This window comes from Sylvia atricapilla, chromosome 27 (assembly GCF_009819655.1).
Source record: "Sylvia atricapilla isolate bSylAtr1 chromosome 27, bSylAtr1.pri, whole genome shotgun sequence".
Taxonomy (NCBI): domain Eukaryota; kingdom Metazoa; phylum Chordata; class Aves; order Passeriformes; family Sylviidae; genus Sylvia; species Sylvia atricapilla.
The window spans coordinates 2,188,640-2,215,497 of record NC_089166.1 but is presented as its reverse complement, the minus strand read 5'-3'; the positions used below and the strand labels follow the sequence as shown (position 1 = coordinate 2,215,497).

The 26,858-nt window shown below is 45.8% G+C and overlaps 2 protein-coding genes across 4 annotated transcripts; one reads left to right on the top strand and one right to left on the bottom strand.

Annotated features, from left to right (window-relative positions):
- Positions 1-3,051: 3,051 nt before the first annotated feature.
- Positions 3,052-10,596, top strand: ETV4 (ETS variant transcription factor 4). Of its 2 annotated transcripts, none has more exons than XM_066336792.1 (7): positions 3,052-3,134; positions 4,117-4,358; positions 6,264-6,338; positions 6,431-6,499; positions 6,900-7,069; positions 8,007-8,108; positions 8,748-10,596. In XM_066336792.1, exons 2-7 carry the CDS (start codon positions 4,142-4,144, stop codon positions 8,967-8,969), a joined length of 855 nt encoding a protein of 284 aa, XP_066192889.1. In that variant the 5' UTR covers positions 3,052-3,134; positions 4,117-4,141; the 3' UTR covers positions 8,970-10,596. The 2 variants fall into 2 exon arrangements, with proteins under 2 accessions (XP_066192889.1, XP_066192888.1); XM_066336791.1 differs by having other exon boundaries at positions 6,897-7,069.
- Positions 10,597-12,692: 2,096 nt separating this feature from the next.
- Positions 12,693-26,670, bottom strand: DHX8 (DEAH-box helicase 8). 2 transcript variants are annotated; one of them, XM_066336764.1, is made up of 23 exons: positions 26,525-26,670; positions 26,117-26,202; positions 25,453-25,525; positions 25,029-25,114; positions 24,330-24,439; positions 23,895-24,206; positions 23,462-23,606; positions 22,789-22,992; positions 22,383-22,470; positions 21,956-22,053; positions 21,312-21,459; positions 20,824-21,005; positions 20,206-20,400; positions 19,821-20,006; positions 19,133-19,343; positions 18,628-18,809; positions 17,801-17,941; positions 17,371-17,526; positions 16,411-16,548; positions 15,876-16,004; positions 14,851-15,047; positions 14,551-14,730; positions 12,693-14,068 (listed from the first exon to the last, which is right to left on the bottom strand). In XM_066336764.1, exons 1-23 carry the CDS (start codon positions 26,634-26,636, stop codon positions 13,849-13,851), a joined length of 3,579 nt encoding a protein of 1,192 aa, XP_066192861.1. In that variant the 5' UTR covers positions 26,637-26,670; the 3' UTR covers positions 12,693-13,848. The 2 variants fall into 2 exon arrangements, with proteins under 2 accessions (XP_066192861.1, XP_066192862.1); XM_066336765.1 differs by lacking the exons at positions 21,956-22,053; positions 22,383-22,470; positions 22,789-22,992; ... (5 more) ...; positions 26,117-26,202; positions 26,525-26,670 and having other exon boundaries at positions 20,901-21,005; positions 21,312-21,451.
- Positions 26,671-26,858: the final 188 nt, after the last annotated feature.

Here is a 26,858-nt window from a genome sequence, read left to right as displayed (position 1 = left end):
TCCATTTCCAGTTTGTTGTGATTGCAGAGTGAAGGGTTTGGCCAGTTCCATTATTCACCACCTCCGAGCACAGTGTTACTCCCTGAGGTTTATTTTTGGCATGTGGAGTCTAGCTTAATTTCAACTGACTGAGATTAGTGAGCTTCCATCCTTTATGTCCCTTAATTTGGACCACATCACCTCTGTTTTGGAGCTGAGAGAGTTCCATCTTTTCTCCACTCTGCAATAACAAAACCTGTAGATTTGTCTGTCAGCAGCAGCAGCAGCATTTCCTTCAGCAGCAGTGACAGACTTTATGGAATGACAACAATCTGCTGCAAGCTCTCCCTTCCCTGCAGTAAAAGGGATGTGAAAGTAATTGTTAGGAGTTAGAAAATATGGGTAAGATTCTCTCCAAGGTTTGGACTCGTGTGCATTCATTAATCCCAAAGGGAAACAATCCTTAGTCACTAAAATCATCCCAGCAGAAAGCTCAGCTCTTTCCTGCAGAGATTTATTTCTGCCTTAGTGTTAATTATACTGTACAAAGTGCCAGAATTAACTCCTCCCTCTCTCTCTCTCTCTCTCCTGACAGCTCAGGTTCCAGACAACGATGAGCAATTTGTGCCTGACTTCCATTCAGAAAACTGTAAGTAGCATGGGAATGTTCACATCTTCTGGGAGAAAGGCAAATCCAAATTCAGGAGCAGTTTCACCCCCAAGAGCTGAAATGAAAACACTTTTGCTGCTTGTTCCTGTTCCCCTCCTGTCCCCAGACGTGGCCCTGCAGCACAGCCTGCTCTCTGAGCCACGGATCTGATTTCTTTCTCTCTTTGACCTAGAACTGAGGAGAGGGATGGGTTTCACTCTGAGTGAATCAATGAGTCAGGTGTAATGTGATAACCTGTTCCAGCTATTATGGGCTGGAAGGAATTGGTTGTTCCTAACACATGCAGCTTCCTGAAGATCCCATGCAGTTCAGTGTACTGCAGAGAGCAATTTATTTCCCCCCCTGAGACCCAGGTGATGCATTTTCAGAGGGGCTGTACACATCCATACATTGAGATGGGCTGCTGCAGGCTGAACCAGACACAGAAAGACTCTTTTCTCCTCTGGGCTGTTTGCAGGGCTGCAGAAGTGTCATTTATGCTTGGAATCCACCCCGGGTGTGTAAACACCACTGGGGCAGGGAATTCTCCCTTCTCCCAGTTTGGGCAGTGCCCAGAGCTGTTTGTGGATGGTTCCTCTGCTCTGACTGACAGCAGCCACAGGAGCCAGGAGTGCCTGAGCAGCAGCAGGAGCCAGAAACCACAGAAGGCTCTGCGATGTTGTGGGTTTATTTATGTATATTGATTCTGTCAAGCTCTCTGGGTGCTGGCAAAATGGGTTTTTCTGGTGTAGGATGAAACCAAAGGGCAGCCAAAAGGAGTTGGGTTTTTTTCTGGGGGGAAGGGGCAGTTATCCCCCTCTTGGTGTGAGAATTAATTTTGGGGAAGGATGTTTACAGCAGAAGTGTCCTGTGCCATGAGAGCAGCAAAGCCCTTTTCTGGCCCTTTAGCCAACTGCTGGCCTCTGAAGGGACTCAGTCCTTTATGTGAGAGAGAACTACCTTGAAAATGGCTGCTGCATGGAAGGTTCAGGTCACTCCTGAAATATGGGTGCTAATCATCAAAAATATGAGGTGCTAATGGATGAGGATGTTCCTTCCCATCCTTAAAGGCAGTCCCAGTGCTGAGCATCCCAGACCCAGAGCAGCATCATGGGACTTAAAGAGGTGGAAGTAAGCTGGTGATGAGGGACTAGAGGTGGCCTTACAGAAAGATTACAGCTTGGGTTTGGAGGGCAGGTCCTTCTCTCGTTTGAACAAGAAGCCTTGACTTCTGCACCTTTCTGGGGTTACTTTCCTTCCTGAATTCCAGTGGCCTCCTAAGAGCAGCAGCAGAGCCCACAGGCAAAGGGAGAAGAGGCTCAGCTCCTCCTTCAGCCAGGACAAGCCTTTCTTGGAGGAACTGGGAAGCAAGTTCTGTCCCCTGCTGGATTGAATAAAGCATAAACACCCACATCCTAATTTCTGGTGCTGTAAACTGCAAGCCACATTTGTTATTCATGAAATTCTGACAAGCCCAGGAATATCCCTCCTTGTCTGCATCAGGCTCTTGCCATGACCAGGGCACTGAAAATGGAAAGAAATATTTTTTACTTGCTTTTCCCTGGACTGTCACTGATGTTTTGGATGAGCAGAGTGGTTTTGAGATCCCCCAGTCCCACATTCAGGGGTTCTGGGCTGTTGGCACAGCAGAGATCCAGCAAAGGGACACCTGCATTTGGAAATGCCTGATAACCATAGCTCCCCATGAAGAAGAAAATCGTGAATTTGATCTTTCCTTTCTCTCCTGCAGTAGCTTTTCATAGTCCTCCTGCAAAGATTAAAAAGGAGCCCCAGAGCCCCTCGGAGCCCAGGGGGTCCTGCAGCCATGAGCAGCCGTTCCAGCACAGCGAGCAGTGCCTTTATGCCAGGTAATGTCACAAGAGAGGCCACAGGAGCTCTTCTGAAATCAAGTGCTCAGCATTATGTGATAAAGGAGTGTGTGACAGCAGCCCTGTCACAGGTCAGCAGAGCTCAGCACCTCTGGCCCAGTGAGGACTGCCCATGGGGCAGCTTGTGAACATCAGCTCTGGGTTTGCCCCCTTTTTATTCTCCCTGTCCCTCAGCCATCCTCATACTCAGCAATCCTGACACCCACCACGTGCCTCTCCCCACTGCTTTCTGACCCCTCTGTCCACGGTGCCAGGCCCCCCCCCGAGCTGAGCTGTGCCTTCTCCAGCACAGACACCTTCCCCAGTTTGCAGCTGGAAGGGTGGCTGCTGTCAGTGGACAGAGAGACAGCAGGGAGTTTGTGCTGGGGGTTTTCTGGCCCAGGTGGCTGCACAGCACCTTTGACATGCTCCAGGTGCTGCCACATTCCTTCTTGCAGAAGTGAAATGCTCCAATATCTGTTTGGCTGTTGCAGTGCCTATGACCAAGCCAGACAGTCCCCCAGCCCAGGAGTCCTGATTCAGCCACTCCAACAGTTCTCCAGACAGGACAGGAGCTTTCTGAGCCCTGCAGGAGCACCCAGCTCCACATCCAGCTGTGGATTCCTCAGTGAGAACAGGTGAGTTACTGCAGGAGGAGGCAGCCACTGGCAAGGATTGCCCTCCTGGGTGGTTAAAGGAGGAAGGGCTGCAGCACCCAGAGCTCTGTAAGCACAGGGTCCCCTCCTGTGGGACCCACCACTGCTGCCTGGTGTGGGGAATCCATAACCTGAACTCTGCCAGATTCTGTGAATGATGGGCTGTGTAGCAGCTGCCCTTGGAAACATCCTTCACTGGGGTCCCTTCCTTGTCCCTGTCCTGGTTTGGAAAGCCAGAGCTTCCCTTGGAATGGAGAATGTAATCCACCTCTCTTCAAATTATTACAGTTCTGAAATTAAGGGGCTTTCAGGCAAAGATATGGGAATAGGGAATAATTTACTAGGAAATTAATAAAAATGTAGTAGTACACAAAAAAGCAAATTAAAAGAAGAAAACCCTGACAGAGTGAGAACACAACCTGACACTCTGTTGGTCTGGGTGTTGGGAGCAGTTCAGAGAAGTCCTCCTGCAGTGACAGATGTGGTTCTGTTGGAGCAGAGATGATCCTGTAGAAGGGTCTAGTTTTCTCTGAAGGTCCAGTGGCGCTGAGATGGGTCTGGTCTCCCTCTGGGAATCCAGTGCAGACAGGCTGTGCTGGTGTTCTGAATCTCAGGTTTTATCCAGGTAGGAATGCTGGGCTCCTCCCTTTGTGTGGAGCCTCTCCCAGTGGGATGATGGAATTTTATCAGCCCTGCAGTGAGCCTGGGTGGCCCATGAACAGCAGATATCCCCTGGAGAGAGGATGGGTCATTGAAGAGAAAGAAAAAACACTTCCCTAGCCAGTTCCAACAGCTGGCAATAGAATCCACACTGCTGGTTACATCTTGCACTGCAACCCAAGACACTCCCAGCCACGAGTGAGCCCCTACAGTAATGGGCTGAGCAAGTTTCTGTCCCTCAGCCTGTGCCAGGGCTGAAACCAGGGCCAAGGAAGCAGCTGTCTCACCTCCTCTCCCTTCTCAGCTCTGCCTATCAGCCACCTGTGGAGATGTGCCACCCCTTCCCACCCTCCCAGGGCATGGCCCAGGAAGACCCCAGTGCCTACCAGTGCCAGCTGCCCAAGGCCTGCCTCCAGTACCCTCCCCAGGGCTTCAAAGAGGAGCACCAGGACCCACAGTACGAGCAAGCCAAGGCAGGCAGCAGGCAGCAGTTCCCAGGAGCTGTGGTGGTCAAGCAGGAGCAGCTGGATTACGTGTATGACTCAGGTAGGCAGAGCTGCCTGTCCCTGTCTGCATGGAGCAGGCAGCAGTGGGGTGAGCAGCTCTCTGGTGCACACCCAGCACTGCTGCCTCGGAGCTTTGAGGCAGCACTGACTGGCTGCCAGGAGCATCTGCTGCCTGGGGAGCAGGGAACTAGAACAGTTCTGTCTGGTCACTGCATCCAGGATAAGGCTGGGACACTCAATGTGTTTGAGAAAGGTTTTTCTGGCCAAGAGTTGAAACCTTTGCAAGAGAGGAGGTAGAAGGTGAAGGGTTAAATCCATTCCAAGAAGGGTAGAAGGGTTAAATCCATTCCAAGAAGGGTAGAAGGGTTAAATCCATTCAAACTAGATTAAAGTGTAGGGGTTTTTCCCCCCCTCAGGGGAGTAAGTAGCCAATTAGGAGACTCTCAAAATTCATGATTAGCCCACTCACACCATCAGAAATGAAAAAAAGCCTGTTTCCAGTTTCACAGGGAGTTTTTGTCTTCAGGGGTATTTGTGAGCTGGAAGGTGGCAGAAAATAAGTGAGGTCAGCTTTGAAGAAATCATACTGAAAAGAGCCTGTAAACGGCAGCAGAAAGGAAGGAATCAAATGTGTTTGAGCTTGTACAGAAAAACTGTCTTGGATCCTTGCAGCAGAAGGCCCCTGTGAGCACTGGCAGAGGAGAGGAGCTCTGGGTGGGCTGTTTGGTGTCCCTTGAGGATCTGCTTCCGCCTGCTACTTCCCATGAAAACAAGGCACAGAACACATTTCAGGGCATGACAAGAAAAAAGTTTATGATGCCAAAACCGGCTCTCTAGATGCCAGATCCACCAGGTGATCCTCTTGTTTCTCCACAAGGGATAAATCTTGTTTTTCTGGCAGTTCAAAGACTCACTGACCTGAGTTCACAATATCCTCTTCCAGAGGGAATATTACTTCTGGTTTCCTGGTATTTTAATGGACATCTTTAATTGTTTCCTTTAGCAGAAATAAACACACAAAAATTAAAAAGCTCCTATGAGGGTATCACTGGGGTGATATTGGTATTACACTTTCACTGAGTCCTTCTGTTCAGAAAATGTGCAAACCCAGAAGATGGGAATGTGCTTTTTGTGAGAGTAGTTTATGATTGTAATAACACCCAGTCTGTCAGCTCAGAGTTCTCTTCCCTTAGCATCAGCAAAATATCTGCTGGAAGCAATGGCCAGACCCAGGTGTGTGAGGGAAACGTAACATAAACCTTTCCAAAGCTCCCAGTTACAGCTTCTGCTTCAGCTGTGTAAAGGAAATAAATTTGATTTAGAAAACACAAGATACAGTAGCCACAAATTGCAGTGCACAGCTCTATACACTACACACAGGATCAGGAAAAGACTTCCTGCTTTTTTTAACCAAGGCTGGTTTTTATATTTTCTAAACTTTGTGAGAATGCCCCATCATGATGTGAAAAAGCCAGGGATGTTTGAGGAATTTGAAATTATATTTGTGAGACTCTGTCTGCAGGAGCATTCTGGTGCTACTGCTCTCTGGTTACATCATCATTGTATGCCTGGAAAAATGTAATGCCTTCTGAGCTGGGAAAGCAACAGAAAAATGTGCAGTTATCTTAACTAAGATGAGAGAGGCTCATATTTAGCCTACTGTCCATGATTTTGTATAAAAGGGGTGTAGAGGTGGCTGGCTGGATATCCTGGCTGCTCTGAAGGATGGTGTGTGATAGTGCCACCAAAACTTGCTACTCTAATTCACGAGTGGAAGGAGAATGCAAATGAAGTTGTAGTTTGAACCAGTCTGAGATTTACCCTTTACAGGGGCTCTAAGAGAACCTTGGTCAAACAGCTGCCCTCACCTGTCCAACCTTTGCAGAACAAGATCATTCTGCCCCCTGTGCTTTTTAAGTTAATGAGTTTGTTAATTGTTCTGTAGATGTTCCTGACTGTCCTTCCATGTACATAAATGCTGAGAGTTATCCAAGCCATCCAAATACAGAAGATACCTTAGGTAAGAGCTGCAGGGACTGTTTTCCCTGCACAGAATCACCCTCTGGCACTGCCCTGCCTGTCTCTGACTGCTGACATTGCTTTCTCTTTCAGGCTGCAGCTATGACAAGCAGATGAGGTCCTTTACTGATGATGTCTGTGTTGTTCCAGAAAAATTTGAAGGTTGGAGAAAGAAGGGCTTGGAGTTTTCGTGTAAGATAGGGTTGTTATTGTTATCTTGGCCAGCCACTTGACTAGTGCCTACAAAGCTCATTACAGTGTTCTTGCAGTTGTGTTTGTACCCAGCTTTTTGGTATCCCATTTTTTGAGCTTTCTTAGCAGCAAGCAGGCCTTCCAGCATAAACAGAGTAATTCTGATCTATATCAGAGCTGCTCTTGGAAGAGCTGCTTGTCAATTGGCCACTGTTTTATGTGAACTGAAATATTCCAGGTAAACGTTTGTGAAACTGTGAAATGTGCTGCCTTTTTTTTTTTTTTTTTTTTTTTTTCCCCTTTTTTCTTCTTTCCCCAGTGGTTTTGGCACTGCTCTCCTTAGAAATGTCTTGTTTGTCCTTCTCAGCAGGAGACATCAAGCAGGAAGGTGGAGGGTACCGGGAGGGACCCCCCTACCAGAGACGGGGGTCGCTGCAGCTCTGGCAGTTCCTTGTGGCTCTCTTGGACAATCCCACCAATTCCCACTTCATCGCCTGGACTGGCAGAGGAATGGAGTTCAAGCTCATTGAGCCAGAGGAGGTGAAACCATTGAGGTTCTCTACAGGCTCAGGGGAATCACCCACTGGTTTTGGGGCTGCAAATTCTCAAGTGGCTTTTCCTCTGCCCTGTGAAGCTTCTGCCCAAGTCAAGGTTTTTAGAAGAGGTCAAAACACTTGAGTGACACAAATACCAGGTTTAAGAAAGGCTGCATGTATGTAAGTTTAGAACCTCAGCTATGCAGTGAGTCGAATTATCCACTGCCTTCATTTCCCTGGATATCTCACTCTCGAGCTTGCAGTGCTGTCTTGTCATGCTCCATACTTGAGGCTGACATTGAGGTTTGGAGTTTTGCACCCAATGGATTGCAGAAGTTTTCATAAGAATCTGGAAGCACATATGTCCTAGTCTACCTTTAATTCAAGATTACTTTCACTAAAGTGTTATTTCAAATGCTGCCATGTTCCAAAAAAAACCCAGTAACACCTGACAGTTGCATTTAGCACTGTTCTTGTTACATATCAAAATTTATGGGCATTTCCAGAGCAGGTGAGTTGTCTTGGCAGGTTGACATTGGCTTACAACAGACTTCTGAGTCTCATGGATAAAGCTGAAAATCATGTGGGAGAGGGAAGGCACAGGTCTCCTCCAGTGTGTTCTCTCATGCTTGGTCTCCTGATAAACGTGGGACCCTTGAAGATGAAGTGTAACATAGGAGAAAGCAGCCCTTTAGCATCCTCAAGCTTTCAGAGTTCTGGAGAGTGAGGAGCACTGGTGGCACCAAATGAGCTCTGTAGTGGCCAGAATTTCTCTGAGTGAATGACTTCTACTCCTGTTTAAAAGCTGCTCAATAATTGACGAGTCTATTATTGCAATGTTTGTATGGTACCACCTGTGAAAAGGGAAACCTGCTGGATGACATTCCTTTCCTTGGGGCTGGGTTCACAGCCTTTCCCACAGCTTGGTGCTCTGTCTGCAGGTGGCCAGGCTCTGGGGGATCCAGAAGAACCGTCCAGCCATGAACTATGACAAGCTGAGCCGGTCCCTGCGCTACTACTATGAGAAAGGCATCATGCAGAAGGTCAGTTTGCAAAGCAGGACAAAACTTCATGATTTAAGTGATGCTCCTCCATGTTTGAGACAAGATGTCCTGCAGACAGAATGTCCTTGAGCTGGCCAGGCACCCCAGGCTTGTTCTCCCCAGAACTTCTCTTTGCTGTAGTTTAATGGAGAAGTTGGGAAGGAGCTGAATGTAGGCAACATATAACAAATCTAACAAAGGGGGAATTATGGTTTCTTGCTTTTTCTGTATGAGTCTGCAGTCAGGAGAGTTGGAATTTATGCAGCTTCAAGGAGATAGAATCAGTCCTTTCTCTGGTGAGAAAAAGGCTGCCTGGAACTTGTTCCTGTGTGGTAGGGATGGTCTGTGGCACACCCAGGGCCCTGGAGAGATAATTGGGAGTGCAACTGTCTCAGTACAGACTGTTCAGGGACTGCTGCTGTTACCTGGACAGAGAGTGTCAGCTGGCAGCATCCCAGTTCCCAGGAGCTGCTCCAGAGCAGCAGAGAGGCAAGAGGCCAGCACAAGGAGGGATTCAAAACTCTTGACGTGTTTTAGGGCAGGCAGATTTTTTTTTAAGCATTCCCTGGCACTGGGGAGCAGTGCCTGGTGCTGCCCCTGGGCCTGCAGCTCTCACCTGCCCTCATCTCATCCCTGCAGGTGGCTGGGGAGCGTTATGTGTACAAATTTGTGTGTGAGCCTGAAGCCTTGTTCTCCATGGCCTTCCCCGAGCAGCAGCGGCCGGCGCTGAAGGCGGAGCTGGAGCGGCAGCTCAGCGAGGAGGACACCGTGCCTCTGTCCCACCTGGATGACAATGGCTCCTACCTGCCAGACCTTGGCAGCTTCCCTCCACAGCTCTACAGCAAAGGCTACACGTACTAGCACTGCTGGGAGCAGTGCTGTGTACAGAAGGAAAGGGCTGGTTCGTGTTCAGCATTTGTTAGGCCAGCACTAAACTCTGCTACCTGCTTTGGTCAGGACGAGTGTTCAGGTACACAAATGGATGATCACCTCACAGCAGACAGGGCTCTTGTGATAAAACTCTCACTATGTCAGGATGGGGCACGTTCTCAGCTGTGCAGACATCTCAGCTTCAGCAGCAGATCAGGGCATTGGTGCCTCCAGCTGTATCAAACCCCTGTCACAATCCCTCTCAGTGCAGAGGGAGGGGATGCTGTCCCACCAGGTGTTTGTTTTCATGAGTGAGAATGCTGCTGCTGACTCCATTCCTCCAGTACCTGTCCTGAACCTCTGTGTGACCTGCTTTCAGCTCTGACCAGAGGAACTCACTCTGAAAGGCCAGTTAAGCCTTCTGCCCAGGATGGCTGCAGGACAATGGTCACAGATCTTGTGCCTTCCTTAAGGAATACTCATTTCTTGTATGTGCATGCTCCTGCCTTATCACCTCCTTGCTCATGCCAGGAGTTTCTGGTATGAGGCTCTCTGAGCAGGGTGGGTGGAGGCCTTGGCCAGGATTAGAGCAGTCCTGGAGCCCAGGGCCCAAAGCCCTTTAGGGGAATGACAGAGGAGCTTCACTGCATTGGTCTGGGGCACAGGTCAAAGCCAGTGCCTCGTTCAGGTGAAGGGATTGTGGGAAGCAGCAAGGCCTGAGATACAGCTCAGTGTAGAGTTGTGGCTTTTATAAACTGAAAAACTTCTTCAACAAACATTCTCAGGATCTTTGAAGAGCTGCCAGGCTCTTGAATGTGCCCATCCTGGGCTTGGCAAGAGAATGGTGTGATTAAAAAATGTTATACAAAGTAACCCAAACTATACATAGGTCTCAATATAGGAATTCAGACTTAAACACCACAGATATTTGCATGTTTGAGGGGAATTTGAATGTGTTGAAAAGGCAGCTCTCTCTGCAGTCCACTGCAGCACATGTAACTTCACTAAACTGGCAGGTTTTCCACAACAGTAAACGTTTATAATGGGCACCACATCCTGATTAAGAGGTGTTTAATTCTTTAATGAGCAGCTCCACCACGTTCCCAGTTAGACAAGGAGCAGTACAGTGCACCCATACAGAAAAAAATCTGTTTACCACTGCTTCAAATAGATGTTTCAGCTGCTGAATACAGAGCACTGCCAATCCTGTCAGCATGGTACCCTGTAGAAAAAAAAAATCTGTATATTGACTGAAAGGCTGATTTCCCCTAATCTCCCCTGCATGGCTAATGCCAACCCTCCCAGCCTTGTCCCTGAGTGCAAGAGCCATGAGAGGCAGCATTCCCTGCCTGAGGAGAGGCCAGACACAGCAGTCTGCTGTGCTGATGCCTTTGCAGGCCCTGTACAGAGACCTGGTGTTCTGACAGTTCCTGACCCTCCTGCCCTGCCCTGCACCTGCCTGGCCAGCACAGCTCCTGTGCTGTCCCAGAAGTGAGGGTGAAGGGGAACCCTTCCTTTGGTATAAGCTGCCTTTACTATTTATGAGTGTAAAAATACTATAATTAATAAATTGGTCTGTCTTTGGCCAGTGCAACTTCACTGACTGGTCCTCCTTTACCTTCTGAGCTTGCTTTGCACCTCCTCTTGGCACCAGCTCACAGCTTTGAGATCTCCATCTGCAGGATTCCCAAGGCCTTTACATTTATCCAGCATACTTTGGGCTACCCCTCTGCCCTTCCTTCCAGAACACAAATTCAGGGAGTGAGTTCACACATTTCAATGCAATTTTAGCTGCAACTTTCATTCAGGTTTCTCAAGTGAGAGCAACAGATTAAGAGCCACAGAGGAGTTTCAGGAATCAGCAAGGTAAGGCTCCCCTTGTTAAGGGGCAGTGACCTCTGAAGTTCAGAGATTCGTAATAACCCAGATCAGAGAGTTGGGAGTCAATAAATTTTCAGATCAGCTAGACTGAGAGGCAGCTGGCATGGGAATAACAGACAAGAGTGCTGAAGTTCTCCTGCTGGTCCTGAAAATGGCTAGAAGTTTCCAGGAGGGAGATAAACAGCTCCCACCCAACTCCATAAAACACTCCCAACAGATGCTTCCATAAATCAGAGACTAAGGAAGAACTAGTGCTTATTCCTAAGCACCACATCTGCCTTTTAAATCCCCTCCAGGGTGGTGACTCCACCACTGCCTGTGCCAATGCCTGACAACCCTTGCAATGAAGAATATATCCTAATAGCCAGCCAAAACCTCCTGTGGCACAGCTTGAGGCCATTTCCTTCTGGCCTATCACTGGTTGCCTGGCAGAAGAGGCCAACCTGGCTCTAACCTCTTATCAGGGAGTTGAAGAGAGTGAGAAGGTCTCTCCTGAGCCTTCAAGCTGCTCCTCATCAGACTTGTGCTCCAGACCCTTCTCAGAGAGATTAAAAGCGTTAATGGCTGGCTCAATGGTAAAATCAGCCCAAGGGCTTTGCCCATTGTAGCAAACTGCAAAGAAGTAACTGCACCAAAGCCCACCCCACTCCCCACAACAGGACTCCTGACAGGAACTTGAGCTTAGATAAAGATGGCACTATTGTCCAATTAGCTCAGGTCTAAGAAGTTAACAAGGCTGGGGGAGAAGCATGTATCCACAAGGAAAGCCCAACCCTGTGCTGTGCTGAGAATTAACCAAACTGCAGGGTTCAGCAGAGTGCAGAGCCCAGACTCACCTGCTGTGGCCAGGTTTGCACATTCTCTCCCCAGGCAATGGGGGAGGAGAATTTTTGAGTGTGATTTCCAAACCTTGGTACAGAGGGGTGAACACCCATCCCCTGGCCACAAGCCAGGTAACAAGCAGACCCTGCCGAGTCCTCCCTTACACAAACTGGCTCTGCTGTAGAACACACTGCCCGACCCCAGGTCACATTCACCTGGGACATCCACGTGAGATCAGTCTCGGAGGGGATCAAAAGTCATCAGATATCCCCCAAAGTGCCTCAGACTCATTTCTGAAGACTGCACAGGATCGACAAGTGCTGCAACAGACCCAGCCTATTGTAAGACAGCGTAGAACTGTCCCCCCAGCAGGAAGGTACATGGGCATTCCCATCTATACCTGCATATTCTACTTAATCTGTCTCTGTCACTCTCATTCTCCCACTGCCCACTTCTCCTCTTCCTATTTCTCTCTCTCTTTACCTCACATTTGCAGTTAAATAAAATCCACACTATTGTGGTCTCATTTGCATCTTAATTCAGGTAGAAGCATCTCTAACAGTTATCATAATACCCTGCCCAACTCCACTGCCCATCTCTGGACACCTTCAGCACCTCAACATCCTTTTTGTAGTGAAGGACCCAGATCTGGATGCAGGATTTGAGGTGTGGCCTCAGCAGTGCCCAGCAAAGAGCCACACGATTGCTGGTGGAGCTGTGAAGGAAAAGGCTGTGCTGTGCCTGCCTCCTGCAGAAAGAGCAGCAGCACAAACACATCACTGTGCATCCCAGGCTCTGCTCAGGATGTTAATAACAATTCTCCTGGCCCCTAGGGAACTATGGAAAGTAGCAGGGGAGAAAGCAAAGCAGGAGAGAGGAAGGTGTAAAGAGTTTGTGGCACCTCAGTTCTTGCTGAGCTTTGGCTTTATGGTAACTGTTTCCATTTCCCTAAATTAGCTTTATGCATGTTTTGGAGGCACTTCCATTTCATTGGACTCTCTGAGTCCAAACTTAAAAACTTGGTAATTCTCTTTAATTTTATGATGATACAACGTGAGAGAAAGTTCAGGACATTCAACAACATCCCTGCTCACCTCTGTACAGATAGGTATTTCCAATAAAGCTACTTTTCAGTGTGAAACATTCTTCCAATTCACTGTGTAAAAAAAACAGTCAACCTAATTCTCTTCATTTCAACAACAGTTTTAGCAAATGTTCCAGCTTTGGAAAAGAATAAGATTTCTGCAGCTATGGAATGAAATCTCATCTGTTAGCAACAAAAAAAGTTTTTTACAGATAATTTAGGCATGTCATGGCACACACTGGGCAGTCAACTTCTTTTTAAAACAAGAAACTGTTACATAATTTTTACAGAGATTTTAGCTGTAAGAGCTCCTTCTGTTACAAAAACCCAACAGCTGTGATGTCACCAAACATTCTAAGTGAAAATAAAGCACATGGCACATTGTGTAAAAGGCCTAAACATTTGTAACCACCTACATTTCCAGATGGAACTGTGCTACAGAGGGGATGTGGTAATTACTGGTTGATAAACCCTTCAGCACTCAGGAGATGCAGTCTGACCTGTGCCATTGTCTAAATATAATCTAGCTGGTTTTCAAGAATTTTCCTGTCTTATCCCAAAGCCAGAGATACCAAATATCTCAAGATTGCTTAAATAAAAGACAAACAGTAACACTGAATGGGAAAATGCATAAACTAGGTAAAATAGAGAACAGGCTGCTCCCAAAAAGCAGTCACTGACCAAGAATGTTGGGTAGAAATAAATCCCTTTTAGCACTGTGAAGACACAAACTATTCCAGCTTCTATCTGTCTGGTCACTCAGAACCCAGTCAGGTTGGTGAACAACCAGTTTTAAACCACTGGTTTTTTTTGCATTGTTCAGCTCAGTACCCAAACTTCTGTGTCTTAGATTTTGTCTCTTAAAAGGGAAATCTCTAAAGTGCTCCAAGACCCACTCCTGAGAGGCTGCAGTGCCCTGTGCAGACGCAGCACATCTGGAGTGCCCCCTGAGCTCCTGTTGTGCCAAGGCTGACTACCTGTGCATTGCACAGGTGAGCTCCATGGCAATGTCTGTCTCTCAGGACAGTGGAAAAATCCCAGTGCCACACACATGAGAGCAGCAGAGGCCAGGAGGAGCCGGGCTCATCGGCGCCGGAAGGCGCGGGAAATCCTCCAGGCGTTGGGCTCCTCGTAGCGGTTGTAGAGCGGCTCCAGCCGCTGCTGCTTCTTCTGCTTGCTCAGCTTGGTGGGGTCAGAGACCTTGAAGAAAGCTGGGGCAAACTCCACCAGCCAGCGAGGGTCGATGGTCGTCACCTCCCGCATGTACTCCTTGGTGGTCAGCACCAGTTCGTGATACACCACCCTGTGAAAAGGGACAGCAGGCCTGGAAATCAGTTCATTCAAACAACAAGCAACAAGACAAGAGCTGGAGTAGCTAAACTTGCTCCTTTTTAAGCTCCAGAAGAACCACCCACAAGAGCTATCCCTGTATTTCCCCTCCTACTTCACAACTATTCAGTACAGAATTCCTTCTTCCCATTTAAAACAATGCTCTCTCCCTCTTCAACATTCAGTGCTTTAAAGTCGCTTCCACAATAAAGAAACACAGAGCTGCAAACTTCAGGCCTGGCCTTGGCTCCAAAAGTCAGTCTCATCTCTACACAGGCACTAAGTGTAGCAGCAGAAAGAGACAAAAGTAGACTCAAAACTTTTCTCAGTCTGCTCATTGCTAAGGAATCAGCAGCCCCTGCTCAGATTTGTACCCCACAAACAGCACACATCATGACTTTCTCTGTTATAAAGGCTGAAGAGAAACAGGAAATTGCATGCTATTGCCTTCCTTACCATTCAGGCTGCCTGTTGAAGAGAGCACTGGATGGGTGGATATAAACAACCTGCTGGTCAATGAGTGTCCGATAGCCCTCCTGGGGATCCTTCTTTGCTGCATTTCGGAAGAAGCCGCTGCAAATGGCCTTCTGGACCCGAACTGTTGCCTTCCCACAGGACACCACATCCAGCTTGTGCCTGCCACACAAGAGAGAAAAAGATTAAAGCTCTCCAGATTTGGATGTAGCTACCAAGATCAGTTTAGCAAATTTTCTTTAGCTATTACAATGTGAGAACAGTAAGACACAAAGTGAGTACCTGTCCATGATGCCCAACATCTGCTTGCGAATGTCCTGAGCCCGGCGTAAGGATCGGGCCTGGATAAAATTTTCGTAGCACCAGGGATTTGAAAATTTATTATTCTTCCAGGAATTGTACACAGCCAGCAGCGTGAGGTGGTCACCTTCTGTTTGATGGAACTTGGCTTTCTTTTGATCAGCAAGGGCTTGTTTATCCTGACACATAAAACATACATCAATCAGATATCTACATCCCAGAGAAAAGCCCTGGACAATACAAATGACAGAGGCTCCCTGTCATTCACAGCATGACATTTGAAACCTATCATGGAACAGATGATACAAGATTATGACAACACAAAATGTTTTGTTCAATTTCAGTTCCTATTTTTGAAAGAAAACTTCAAAGTAAATGGCTCGTTTATACTGCAGGAAGCATATGCACACACTGCACTAACTGCTTTTCTTACTGCTCTAGAAATAACTTCAGTCACTCAAGAAATGTGCTGAAGCAGTAGGTTTGAGCCTGGTGATCCACACATCTCTCCCCCCTTCTTCCATCTGCACATAAAACATTAATCACATACTGCAGTTACATAAATCAAAACAGACTACCCTGCAGAAAAAGTAATGGATCCAAGGCAAACCTGATCCCACCACAGCAGAGCCTGCTGCTTACTGAGTTAAAAGAAAGCAGTACAGGATAGAGGTGCCATGAAGAAATGCATCCTGTGTATCTGAAAATGCAAATGCAATTTGAACTCCAGAGCTGGGACTGACTTGCTTCAGTCTGTATGTGCTCATTGGGAAATACAAGAGTGATTGAAGACTTTTCCCTTCCACCTTCCCATCTGCAAAGAAACTACCAACAGCAGAGCTACAGTCCCTTAAATGAAAAGGAACAGCAGAGAGGTAATGCACAAGCAAATGTTCTGACCAAATCATAGGTTTCTTTTGGCAAATGTGCTCACTCTTAACCCCTGAGGCACCCACACCAAACCCACCCAGGCTGGAGCACTGCTGCCTCTTGGCTCAGTTCCTCACCTTTGGCCTGTAGAACACATTCTGCACAGACAGCATGGAGACAATTGTCAACATCTCCTCGCTGCAGCCCAGGTGCACAGACATGATCAGCATCTTACACAGCATAGGCTCCAAGGGGAATTCTGCCATCTGCAAGAAACATGTTTCAGGGCATTCAGTGAAAAATCCTCAGTCTTCTCAGTGCAAAAGAAAGCAATGGCTTTCTTGCTTATTTACTGTGCAAAGAGGTTTGCTTGACCCAGAAGAGCTTTACTCAACATGAAGCAAATTATTTGTCTGTATTCACTATCACATGAATATCCCAATACTTACAGGAAGTTTTTAGACATTAATAAATGTAAACTTATGAATAAGGATAAACACTAGCTGCTCCTTAAAAAGCAGAAGGTATGTAACTGTGGTAAATTAAAAGCTACCAAAAAAACACAAGAAAGTAACAACAAAAGGAAACCAACAATGGCAAGGGCTCCCCTGACAGCTCTCATGTCATCCCCTGAATACTGACAGTGGTTAAGAGGAATTTTATTTTGCCTACCCTGCGCCCAAGTCGAGTGAGCAGTCCCTCATCATCCAGAGCTCCCAGGGTGTAGAGCTGCTCCATGGCAGTTATGAGAGTTTCCATGGGGGGAGCATCCATAAAGTCAAAGGACAGCAAATCATTGATGCCCATAGCCTGGGAGGGATTGGAGAAAAGCCAAGTTAAAACATTGAGAAGGAAGACAACAAACTCCAGGCAGAGGTAAAACCCCAAACAGTGAGGCACTACAACACTTTAGGCAACCTAAGCCTCATGTCCTTATCCTGACTGCAGGTGCAGCCATGAATACACAGCTGCCTTCCTGCACTTGAAACAAAGAGCAGTGGCCCATGGCATTCCTGCACTACTCAACTTTCTGGTCTGTTCCTTTGGTACTGTTCCACACATCCCTCAAGCAAGATTATTCAGTTGAGGAGGAACAAAAGCTAAATGCAGCTTTTGAAGACTTCCTGTCCTGTAACAGTGTGGACTGGCAGCTCCACAGGACGTTATGTATGTTCCCAGAAAGGGGAATGGTAGCAGTTTTCCCAGCTGTGACTGGGTTAATCCAGTTCACAGACTTCCAGAGGGATGGGACACACTTCAGACATGGCCAAGTTTGCAGCTCTAAACACGCTCTAAAACAATGTGTCTCATCTGTTAACAATATAAATGTATCCTACATAGGAAATGCTACTGCTTTGGAGAATTCTGTTTCTCCTACCTCCTGCAACTAACTGTTCTGTGCAGCTGAAACTCATAATTTAGCTGGATATCCAACAGAACAACCCTCAACAGAAAAACACAGGATCAAGCCCAGTGCCTGACAATTGTTTTTGTTGAAATCTCCCTTCCAAAATACCTCTGTTCACTAGAAGGGTCAGAAATTACAGCACTACTTCCCGAGACTCAAAGGCAGAGACTCATTTATTGAAACCCTTACCATGCTGGCTTGCTACCAGCTGGTGAAGTACCTACCTTCAGGGAGAGCACTGTACTGGCCAAATTTGTTCTCTGGATTTCAGGCACATTGGTGGTTAGCATCTCATCCCTATATGCACGTTCTGTGTACAGCCTGTAGCATTTTCCTGGGCCTGTTCTCCCAGCCCTTCCTGCACGCTGCTTGGCTTGAGCCTAAAGATAACAAGGCATCTCAGTGAGCAGGTACAAACTGGAACAGGTGAAAACAAGTAAAATGAGATGGTTATTCACATTTTTACTTGCATTGATAGAAAGGCTTTCAATACGACACAGGGAAGTATGTATTCTGTAGGCACAGACTCAAGGAGCCTCATGGAGCTACCAAAACTGTGATTTCATCATTGCCTCATTTTGCTCACATGTGCCAGGATGCCACATTGGCAAGATACACAACACCCATGGGGAGAGCCAAACACAGAGTACCTACCTGGGAAATGGGTGTTACCACCAGCTGGTCAATTCCAGTCTTGGAGTTATAAACCTTCTGCTTCACAAAGCCAGGATCAACCACATAATATATTCCATCAATAGTCAAAGAGGTCTCTGCAATGTTGGTGGCAATGACAACCTGCAAGTCACAGTCTGAGTCAGCACCAGTTCTGTGCCAGGCTGCCAAGCCAACCCCACCACTCAACTTCATCCATTAGTATAATGTTAGCACATTGTTACAAATGCAACCACCGCCACTTTATGTTGAAAAGAGAAGTGTGTTCACAGGGAAGAGAAGGAGATGTTATCTACAAAGACAGACACATTTTAAGAATCTGCCTTTGTTTAAAGTTGGAGCAAAAAGGGAAAAGAGCATGATAAAATCCACAATTAAAAGCAAGAGAGAGCTTGTAAGCAGACTGCACTGACTACAGGGAGATTTTTTACTTATCACTTAGACATAACCTGTATTTAAGAGAAAAATCTTCCTGAGAAATGTATCCTTAGATATTCACTAGCTGCTTGGTAGGAAATTTACCTCCATCCTAGAGGAACTGCATTTAGATTTTTAGATTAACTACAGTTAATATCCTTTAAAGACAGCATTAAATAACACACCAAGAACATTCCACACAGACATTTGCTACACCAGATGTTTTTATACATGATTTCAAAGGCTTAGATAACTTGATATGTATATAACCAAAAATATGCTCTAAGCTGTAAATCAGATTTTCTCCAAAAACTGTATTCTTTCAGCACTGTAATACACCCCACTATTAAAATGTATCAGCAGAAGATGAAAGGGCTCATAGATTAAATTACCTTTCTGCTCCCTGGTGGGGCTGGGTCAAAGATCCTGGTCTGCATTTCACTGGGCAAAGCTGAATATACTGGTAGGATAATTAACTCTGGAACATCAGGTCCCAGAGACTTCATCCTCTCGTAGAGGATTTCACAGGCAGTGTCAATCTCTTCCTGGCCAGTTAGAAAGACCAAAATGTCACCTACACAGGAAATAAATTAAAACATCCACAGGATCAGTTCTGTTTAGTACAAGTCCTGCATCAACCTATTTCCATTCCTCATATCTTTCTCATTGATGAGGATCCCCAAGTTCTGCTAGCCCCTGAGCAGTAACTCTTGGCCAGAAACAACAGCCTTCAGTCTTTCACCCAACTTTTCAGCATTTTAGTTACTATATTTGCAAACAAGAAAGAACAGTCCTGACAGCATTTTGCTCACATTACTAACATGACCCATGACTTATAGAAAGGCCTTGCTCAGAGGTCTTTACATCACCAATAACCCAAGATCATTCTCTACTCACCTGGAGGCTCTGTTAAATGGATCTGCATTACTGTAATCAGACTGGCATCCAAATAATCTGTCTCTGGCTCTTTTGTGTACAGAATTTCTACTGGGTACGTTCTGCCAGGAATTGTGAAGATTGGTGCTTCATAGAAATACTGGGAGAACTTCACAGCATCCAGTGTGGCTGACGTCACTATGAGCTTCATGTCCTGCCGTTTCTGCACTGTCTGCAGGAGGACAAAGGTTTAAGTCATTTATTGCCCTTGGAACTATAAAAATACGGCACGTGACTGAAGTCAGGCAAATACAACCACTAATACAAGATGTTTTAATGTCTGAGGAGAGGTGCAGCTCATCCCAGCACCCAGAATTTCAGAAAATTGACCACTGAGATCCCATTTGAAGTCTCCTTAAGCAACATTATCACAAGAAAGCTTTTGGCAGAGAAGGATAAGCAAAGCAAGAACACTCCCCTCTTCATCCACCATCATGAACATCCAGGATGGCAAATTCTCATTGCTTCTGCTGCATTTTGCTTGCACTGCCTTCACACAAAGGCACATTTCACTGAGATTCAACCATAAACCCTTAAGAGCATTTGCTCTTGAAGCACATGTATGACCTGTGTGACTTTAGCTTTGCTTTTCACCTCTCCTACCCACACAGAGAACACTGAAAGCAGTAAAAATCCAGTGCTACATTACCTTCTTCAGGAGCCCAAAGAGCACATCTGTATGTATGGTCCTCTCATGGGCCTCATCCAGCATGATGATGGCATACTGGGTCAGATCTGGGTCTATCAGGCACTCTCTCAGTAACATGCCATCTGTCATGTATTTGATGACAGTCTCAGGGCTGGTGCAGTCTTCAAAACGAATGGTGTAGCCAACCTGGAAGGAAGAGTTGCATAGAAACAGAAATTATACAATTATCAGCCTCATTAACTCCCAGTTTGATTATTCCACAAACTCGCTTTACAGCCTACAAGGGAATAAGATTTATAGACAGACAAGAAAACTAGGTCTACTATTGATTTTTCCTACTTTTCCTCATGCTTATTTTGGCATGTTCTTCGACATGGAAATTTACCTCTTGTCCCAAGCAGCAACCAAATTCCTCTGACACCCTCTTTGCAACAGACATTGCAGCCACTCTGCGAGGCTGAGTACATCCAATCTTCCCTCTTGAGGTATATCCTGCCTCAGCCAGGTATTGGGTAATCTGGGTTGTTTTCCCAGATCCTGTCTCTCCAATAACAATCAGAATCTGGTTGTCATGCACAGCCTAGAAAAGGTCAAAAACATACACTTGTCACAATTCAAAACAAACGCAAAAACAAAACACCACCAAACAAAATCAGCACGGGCTACCTGGGACTAGATTGAGCAGCTCTTGTTTTTGCTTCAATAGACCCAGACCAAAAATCATGTAAGAATTCTTACTGATCAAGTCAGCGACTTGTTTAACTGCTCATCTGACTTATCCCTTGCTCACATGATCTCAGTATCAATTTTGACTTACATCAATAAATAGCTGGAACTTCATTAAAGCATACAGATATACACAATACTTTAAAATAGATATCATGAACTAAAGTTCTGCACTTAAAATTATCAGCTGGCTATTCCCCTGTCAAAAAGCTAAACCAGGACTATTTATTTTAAATTACTGCTTGCTCAAACCAGAATGCCTTTTCAAGAGTCTTACTTGTATTAGCTGCTCCTTCAGTCTGAAGATTGGGAGACTCTCTCTCTGTTCAATGATGGAAAGCTGTGTCTTCTTACCATAAGAAGCTTTGTTGCCACCAAAGGCGTGTTTCTTCCACTCTGGGATATCATTTGGCATCATCCCAATACCTCGCATGTTGGCAGCTATTTGTCTTCCATCCACTGCAAAAGAAACAATTTCATTATCACATCCAAATTCACACAGCACAGACCCTGATGATCCTGCTCTATCACCCAGGCCTTCTGTTCAGTGTGTTCAAATGTTTTTTAAGTTCCTACATGTATACCCCCACTATTACAGGATATACCTGTACACTTGCCTTGACATTCCTACTTCCCATTTCTTCTTTAACTCACTTTTAAAGTGTGCCAGACAAACTTCAATCAAAGACAAATAAAATCAAGACATTTCTCCTGGGTTGCTCAGGTAGCACAAAAAAGACACAGTTTACCTGTGCTCAGACATACCATCAGGGAGAGGATCCACCCAGTGTGTGTTGAGGCCCATGGGGATGGAATCCATCTCTGCTTCTCTCTGGGCTTGTTTAAGTTCTCTCCTCTCTTTAGCTAAAGCACTTTGCATCATGGCAGCCTGGGACAAGGAACCATCTGGATTCTGGAGAGCAAGAGGAACAGACTTCAAGCACTACCATTCCTGCACCTTCAATTATCTTTCTGGTGTTACAGTCATAAGCACCTTCTAAAAATGCTTTAAACATGTTAAATTTTGCTTATGGGATTTCCAGGATATTTCCATCAGGCCAGCCTCATTGAGTTTTCATAGTCATAACTAATATGGAGCATCCTTACACTGCCCAGTCAGAAGGACTGTGGGCACAACCAATGAAAAGTATTTCTCTACTACCTTCTACTTTGAAAAGATAAGAAAAAGCAGACCAGAAGTTTTGTACTAACATATCTATGTAAAATGGCATTTCAGTTCACAGTTACCAGTTAAGTTAGAACCCAGCTTTATTTGGAAGGAGCTTCAGTACAGTGGTTATGCTTTTCAGGGCTCTCAGTAATGTGCAGGTGGGAAACTGGTTGTTAAATTCCCAAATATTTATTTCATTTAATCAAGTACATTGCTTTTAGCCCTGGAAATATCTTACCTTTACTATTTTAATGGGGCTCATATCCATGCTCTGTTTAGTGTGACCTCGAAGAAATGGTGGCTCTTCTTCAACTAGCTCAATCTCAAGATCCTCATCTAAAATTCACAAGTTACAGGAGTTACAGAAAAGTTAAACATCTTTCAGGTACATAAAAGTGCCTCTCCAATTAATGCTTTCTGTGTACTCTTGGTTATAAAGTACTTAAGAGCTTTAAAATTAAAAACACTGCAAATAAAAATGCACAGACAGGGCACATCTAAATGCCTCCAATAATACAGCCAGAGGAACTCTAGTTCCAAATGTACAAGATGACACCAAATTGTGAGATGCTTTATAGTTATTTCTATCATCAAGATCTTTTTGAATCAAAATTCATCCAGAAGGACAAGGAATTTACAAAAATAACATCACAGGGAAATACTACCTTCTTCATCATCAACTTTAGGAAGAATCCCAGTCTCTTCATCAAAGTCAGGAAACTCTTCCTTGGAAAGCACATTAGCTGCAATCATCTGGGAATAGAATGAATACAACATGAATACATCCCCGTGAACGAACACAACTCGTGCCTATGACTCAGTTGTAACCCCATTCCTGTAAAACAGGAACAGAGGAATGGTTCTGTGTCCTGGCACACCTCTGCCCAACTCATCCAGCCTCTGAGCAAACAACCCTTTTGTTACTCTGAAGAGCACCAAAACAATCCCAAATCAGAAGACAGCAATTCAGAGTCAAGGAGTAAATTACACAATTAATCCAGGAGCTAGAGTTCATGGAACTCCCTAGCAACTTGATTGCCTGCCCCCCAACATCCCTGATGCAGCACAGACCTGTTTTATCTCCCACTTCTCGGGGTCCGAAATGCGCGTGAGGCGTTTCCGCTCCAGGCTGTCGTCCTCCACCTCGGGGGCGCTCACCAGGGACAGGTGACTGGGTCTGTCTGGGTTCCTCATGGACGTTTCTTCATTGCTTTCTCCAACCAGGTTCCTCCTACGGTTTGGGTTCAAGTCTTCCCCAGTGTCTTGATCAACATCCTACATTAGATGGGTTCATTAATCAATCTGCTCTGCATTTCTCCTCATCTATTAACTCTGGTGCTTTCTAATGCTCATTCACAGAAAATTCTGGTTTGTAGGCTTTTTGGGGTTTTTTACCAGCTGGTACTGCTGGGTAAGAACATCCTCACACTCTACTCTGTCTTGGCAATAGTAATGATTTAGTTTAAAATGACAAGTTTCTCTCCTACTGAAAAATGAAGACAAACAGCAACAGCTTGAAGTTTGCCTTGCCTCTTTGATATCATGTCAAGTCAAGAAACTGTTAGGAACACTACATCAAAACTAAGAACCTAGAGAAAACTAGTAAAAAGTAATAGACCATTTAAATACAGAACAGTAACTCAGTTTTTAACTCCTAATTGAATAGTTATGTATCAATTCCCATTAAAAAGAGTAAAAAACAGCAAAAAGAGGCATCATTTTAAGAATTTTAGTACTTCTGTACCTTCATGCTCAGGCTAGTTTTGGATCCAGTAAAAGACAACACTTTGACTTTCACTCTTTGTCCTTTGCTCACAACATCAGCAACATTGGCAACCCGTCCTTCTCTTCGCAGCTCTGAGATGTGGACCAAGCCTTCCCAACGTTTCCTGGGAGTGAAACAGAGGGGCATGAGAGGGGCACGTTATTACCCTGACAGTCCTTCAGATCACTTAGAATTTATATTAAAATATTTTGCTGCCAACAGACTGTGTATGTTCACAAACTGGTTTCTGTAGTGAGAATTTTATTATTCTCCGCTGTCAAATTTATTTTTCTGAAACAGTCCCTCGAAATCCAGAATACCTGCTGGTAGGCTCAGCACAGCTTTAAGGTACTAGCAGAAAAAAGAACTCAGCTGAAACAGCACCAGATCTATTGTAAACATGGAAGGGTACCTTAGTCCTTCCAGCTGCACAAAGCACCCAAACTGCATGATGCTGGTGACTTTGCCGTTGTAGATGTCCCCGATGGAAGGCTCCTCAGCTGGGGGACGGTCTATGTGCTTGTCTCTCCACCTGTCATGGCTCTTCTCCAGGTACTTCTCCCGATCCTTGCGGTCCTTACTGGGACTCCAACTCCTGCTCCTTGAGCGGTATCTGGATTTTCCTCTGTTCCTATCCCAAGTCCTGGAACGAGACCTGGAGCGAGATCTGTGCCTTCGCTTCCTGTCCCGGCTACGGCTTCGGCTCCTCTTCCTTTTCTTGGCCCTAACAAATAAAAATTACATCTTTGTAGTGGATTTCCACCTCAAGCAATGACAGCAGCCAAGAGCTTCCCCCCAGACACATAAAGCAGCCAAGAGCTTCCCCCCAGACACACAAGGCACCCACCGATGGTCGCTGCTCCTCTCCTTGCTCTGCTTGTCTGCACTAGGCATCAGAGCTTCGAGTTCTTTCAGGGCATCAGCTGCCACTTTCACATCATCTTCATCCAGCATATTCTGCAAGAAAAGAAAACTGTTGCCCCTTTCTGCAAATGGGCTGACAAAAAGTCACAAAGAACTGATCTACAGAATTAGCATCATACGTGTATCTATTTAGAGAGGATGCAAGAAAAAAAATGATCAGACTCAATATGTGATAAAGAAAAAAAGTAATAAAGCACTCTCCGTATTTGGCCACAACCTTGAGACAATTCTGCTTTTATAAAACAGAAAGTTCCATCTAAATGCCCCAAATTATTACAGAAAAACAAAATGCAAGTCCCTCATAGCATCTGAATGCACAATATTCTTAATTAGTTTGTAGCACATTGTTACTTTGAACATTATGTAAGGAAGGCCAGGATACAAATTACATGTCACAAAAGTCTCAACTTGCACATATTCTGCAAAACACTATTAACAAGGCAGTTGCAAAAAGATGCTTTGCAACAGTGTGCAGTAACACCAGCCTTCTACCTCTTCCACATTTCATTTCTCACTGTTCACATTTATCCATGCATTAGACAGAGAAAAAAGATTGAAACTAACTGGGGGAAAAAAAAATTTTTCACACAGTCACAAAAGAAATCTGAAATTACCACCTTACCCTGACGTTGGGATTATCTGGCCTGCAAAGGGCTGGATACAATTCCCTCAACTTCTCCTTCTCTGATTTAGGTTTGACAATTGTCTCTGCTTTTGAGATTAAAAAAAAAAAAAAAAAGGCACAATGAAACACAAAACTTAGAACTGCTACAACAATCCACTCTTCATTTTTCTATAACTGAATACATAGTTTAATTTTCATCTGAATGCAAAGGTCGATACAGCTTTTACAGAGATTCAATTCAAGGACTACTGCGTCACCTTCCTTGAAACAAAATTCTGATTATTAGTGAATATACGAAAGACTGAATACTCGGAGCAGCACACTCAGAATAACAACAGCAGGATGTGTGGTGCAGTGGGATTTGCCTTACAAGACTGAAACAGTAACTGCATCAGTCTCAGCAAACACTGGCTCCACCTACCTTTGCTCGTGGATGCTTTTGGTGGAGGCCGCATTGTCTGGATGAGACGGAGCAAGTTACTAATGAGGGAATCCTGGAAAAAAACCAATAAAATACTTTAAGAAATGACTGCAACACTTTCATTATTAGAATGCACAAGTGGAGGTTTATTCACAAGACAAAACCCCCTCGATTCTGAAGATGCAGGTTAATTTTTAAAAACTATCATTGGACTTTGTGTACATCCTAAAAAGGCATAAGGTGAACCCAAAAATAATTATAATTGCATCTAAGTGACTTTTCTGCCAATCATTTTTAAACACCTATTTAATGCAACTACAGTTATTCCTGAGAAATCAATAAACACAGCATATAAGCATCATAAGAAGACTTAGGACAACATTTGCCTTCATGAAAAATTGTTTGTTCCATATTTTATATGCTCAACATAACAATAAGCAGTTTGAGCCCTCAGGAAGGTGCTTTTCAAACACTACAAAAGTTTTAAAAAACATGAGGGAGGGGAAGGCAAGGGAGACAGGAATATCAGAAGATAATTAGTATGCAGTTTTTCAACTGAAAAAACCCAATTATAGCTCATCACAACTCTCTCTTTAAAACCAAAAGCTCTATAAAATATAGGACAACAAGAATAGCCCAAAAATAAAGTTCAGGTGTCACTTACAGTGAACTCAGCACCATTCTTCTGAAGAATCGCTTTAAATGTGTCAAACGTGGTATTTTTCTCGGCAAGACTTATCACAAACTCAGCTGCGGGGAAAAAGCATGAAGTGAATCGAAACAAGCAAGTAAAAAGCAGTGTAAGGCCGGCACTGTGGCTGCTGCGGGCCCGGCGGCGCTTCTCCTCAGCCCCCTTCGGGAAAGCCCAGACCGAAGCGTTCCCTCGTAAGTTTGGGGTTTTTTTTAAGAAAAAGAATGGGCTTTAACGTCTAAATTCGAAAAGCGCCTTCACAAAACTGGCCCCACAGAAAAGGCAACTGCGGCCCACCGCAAGCTGCCTCTAGCCGGGAACGCGATGCTCAGTGCAGGGAGCGCCCCGGAGGTGCCCCAAGGCCGCGCCCGCCCCGCTTACCCAGGTCCTTGTCGTTGATGCCCAGGTGGTTGTCGAGCTCGGTGCAGACCTTGGACACCAGCGATAAGTACTCGAGCTTGGCGAGCTCCTCGGCCGCCGCCAGCTCCGCCATGGCCGCGTCCGGGTGGCGGCGGAAGCGGCGGTGACGGGCCCGGGGCGGGGCGGGGCCTCCGGGCGAGCGCGGCCGGGGGCGGGGCCAGGCGCGGCCGGGGGCGGGGCCAGGCGCGGCCGGGGGCGGGGCCAGGCGCGGCCGGGGGCGGGGCCAGGCGCGGCCGGGGGCGGGGCCTCCGGGCGAGCGCGGCCGGGGGCGGGGCCAGGGGCGGCCGGGGGCGGG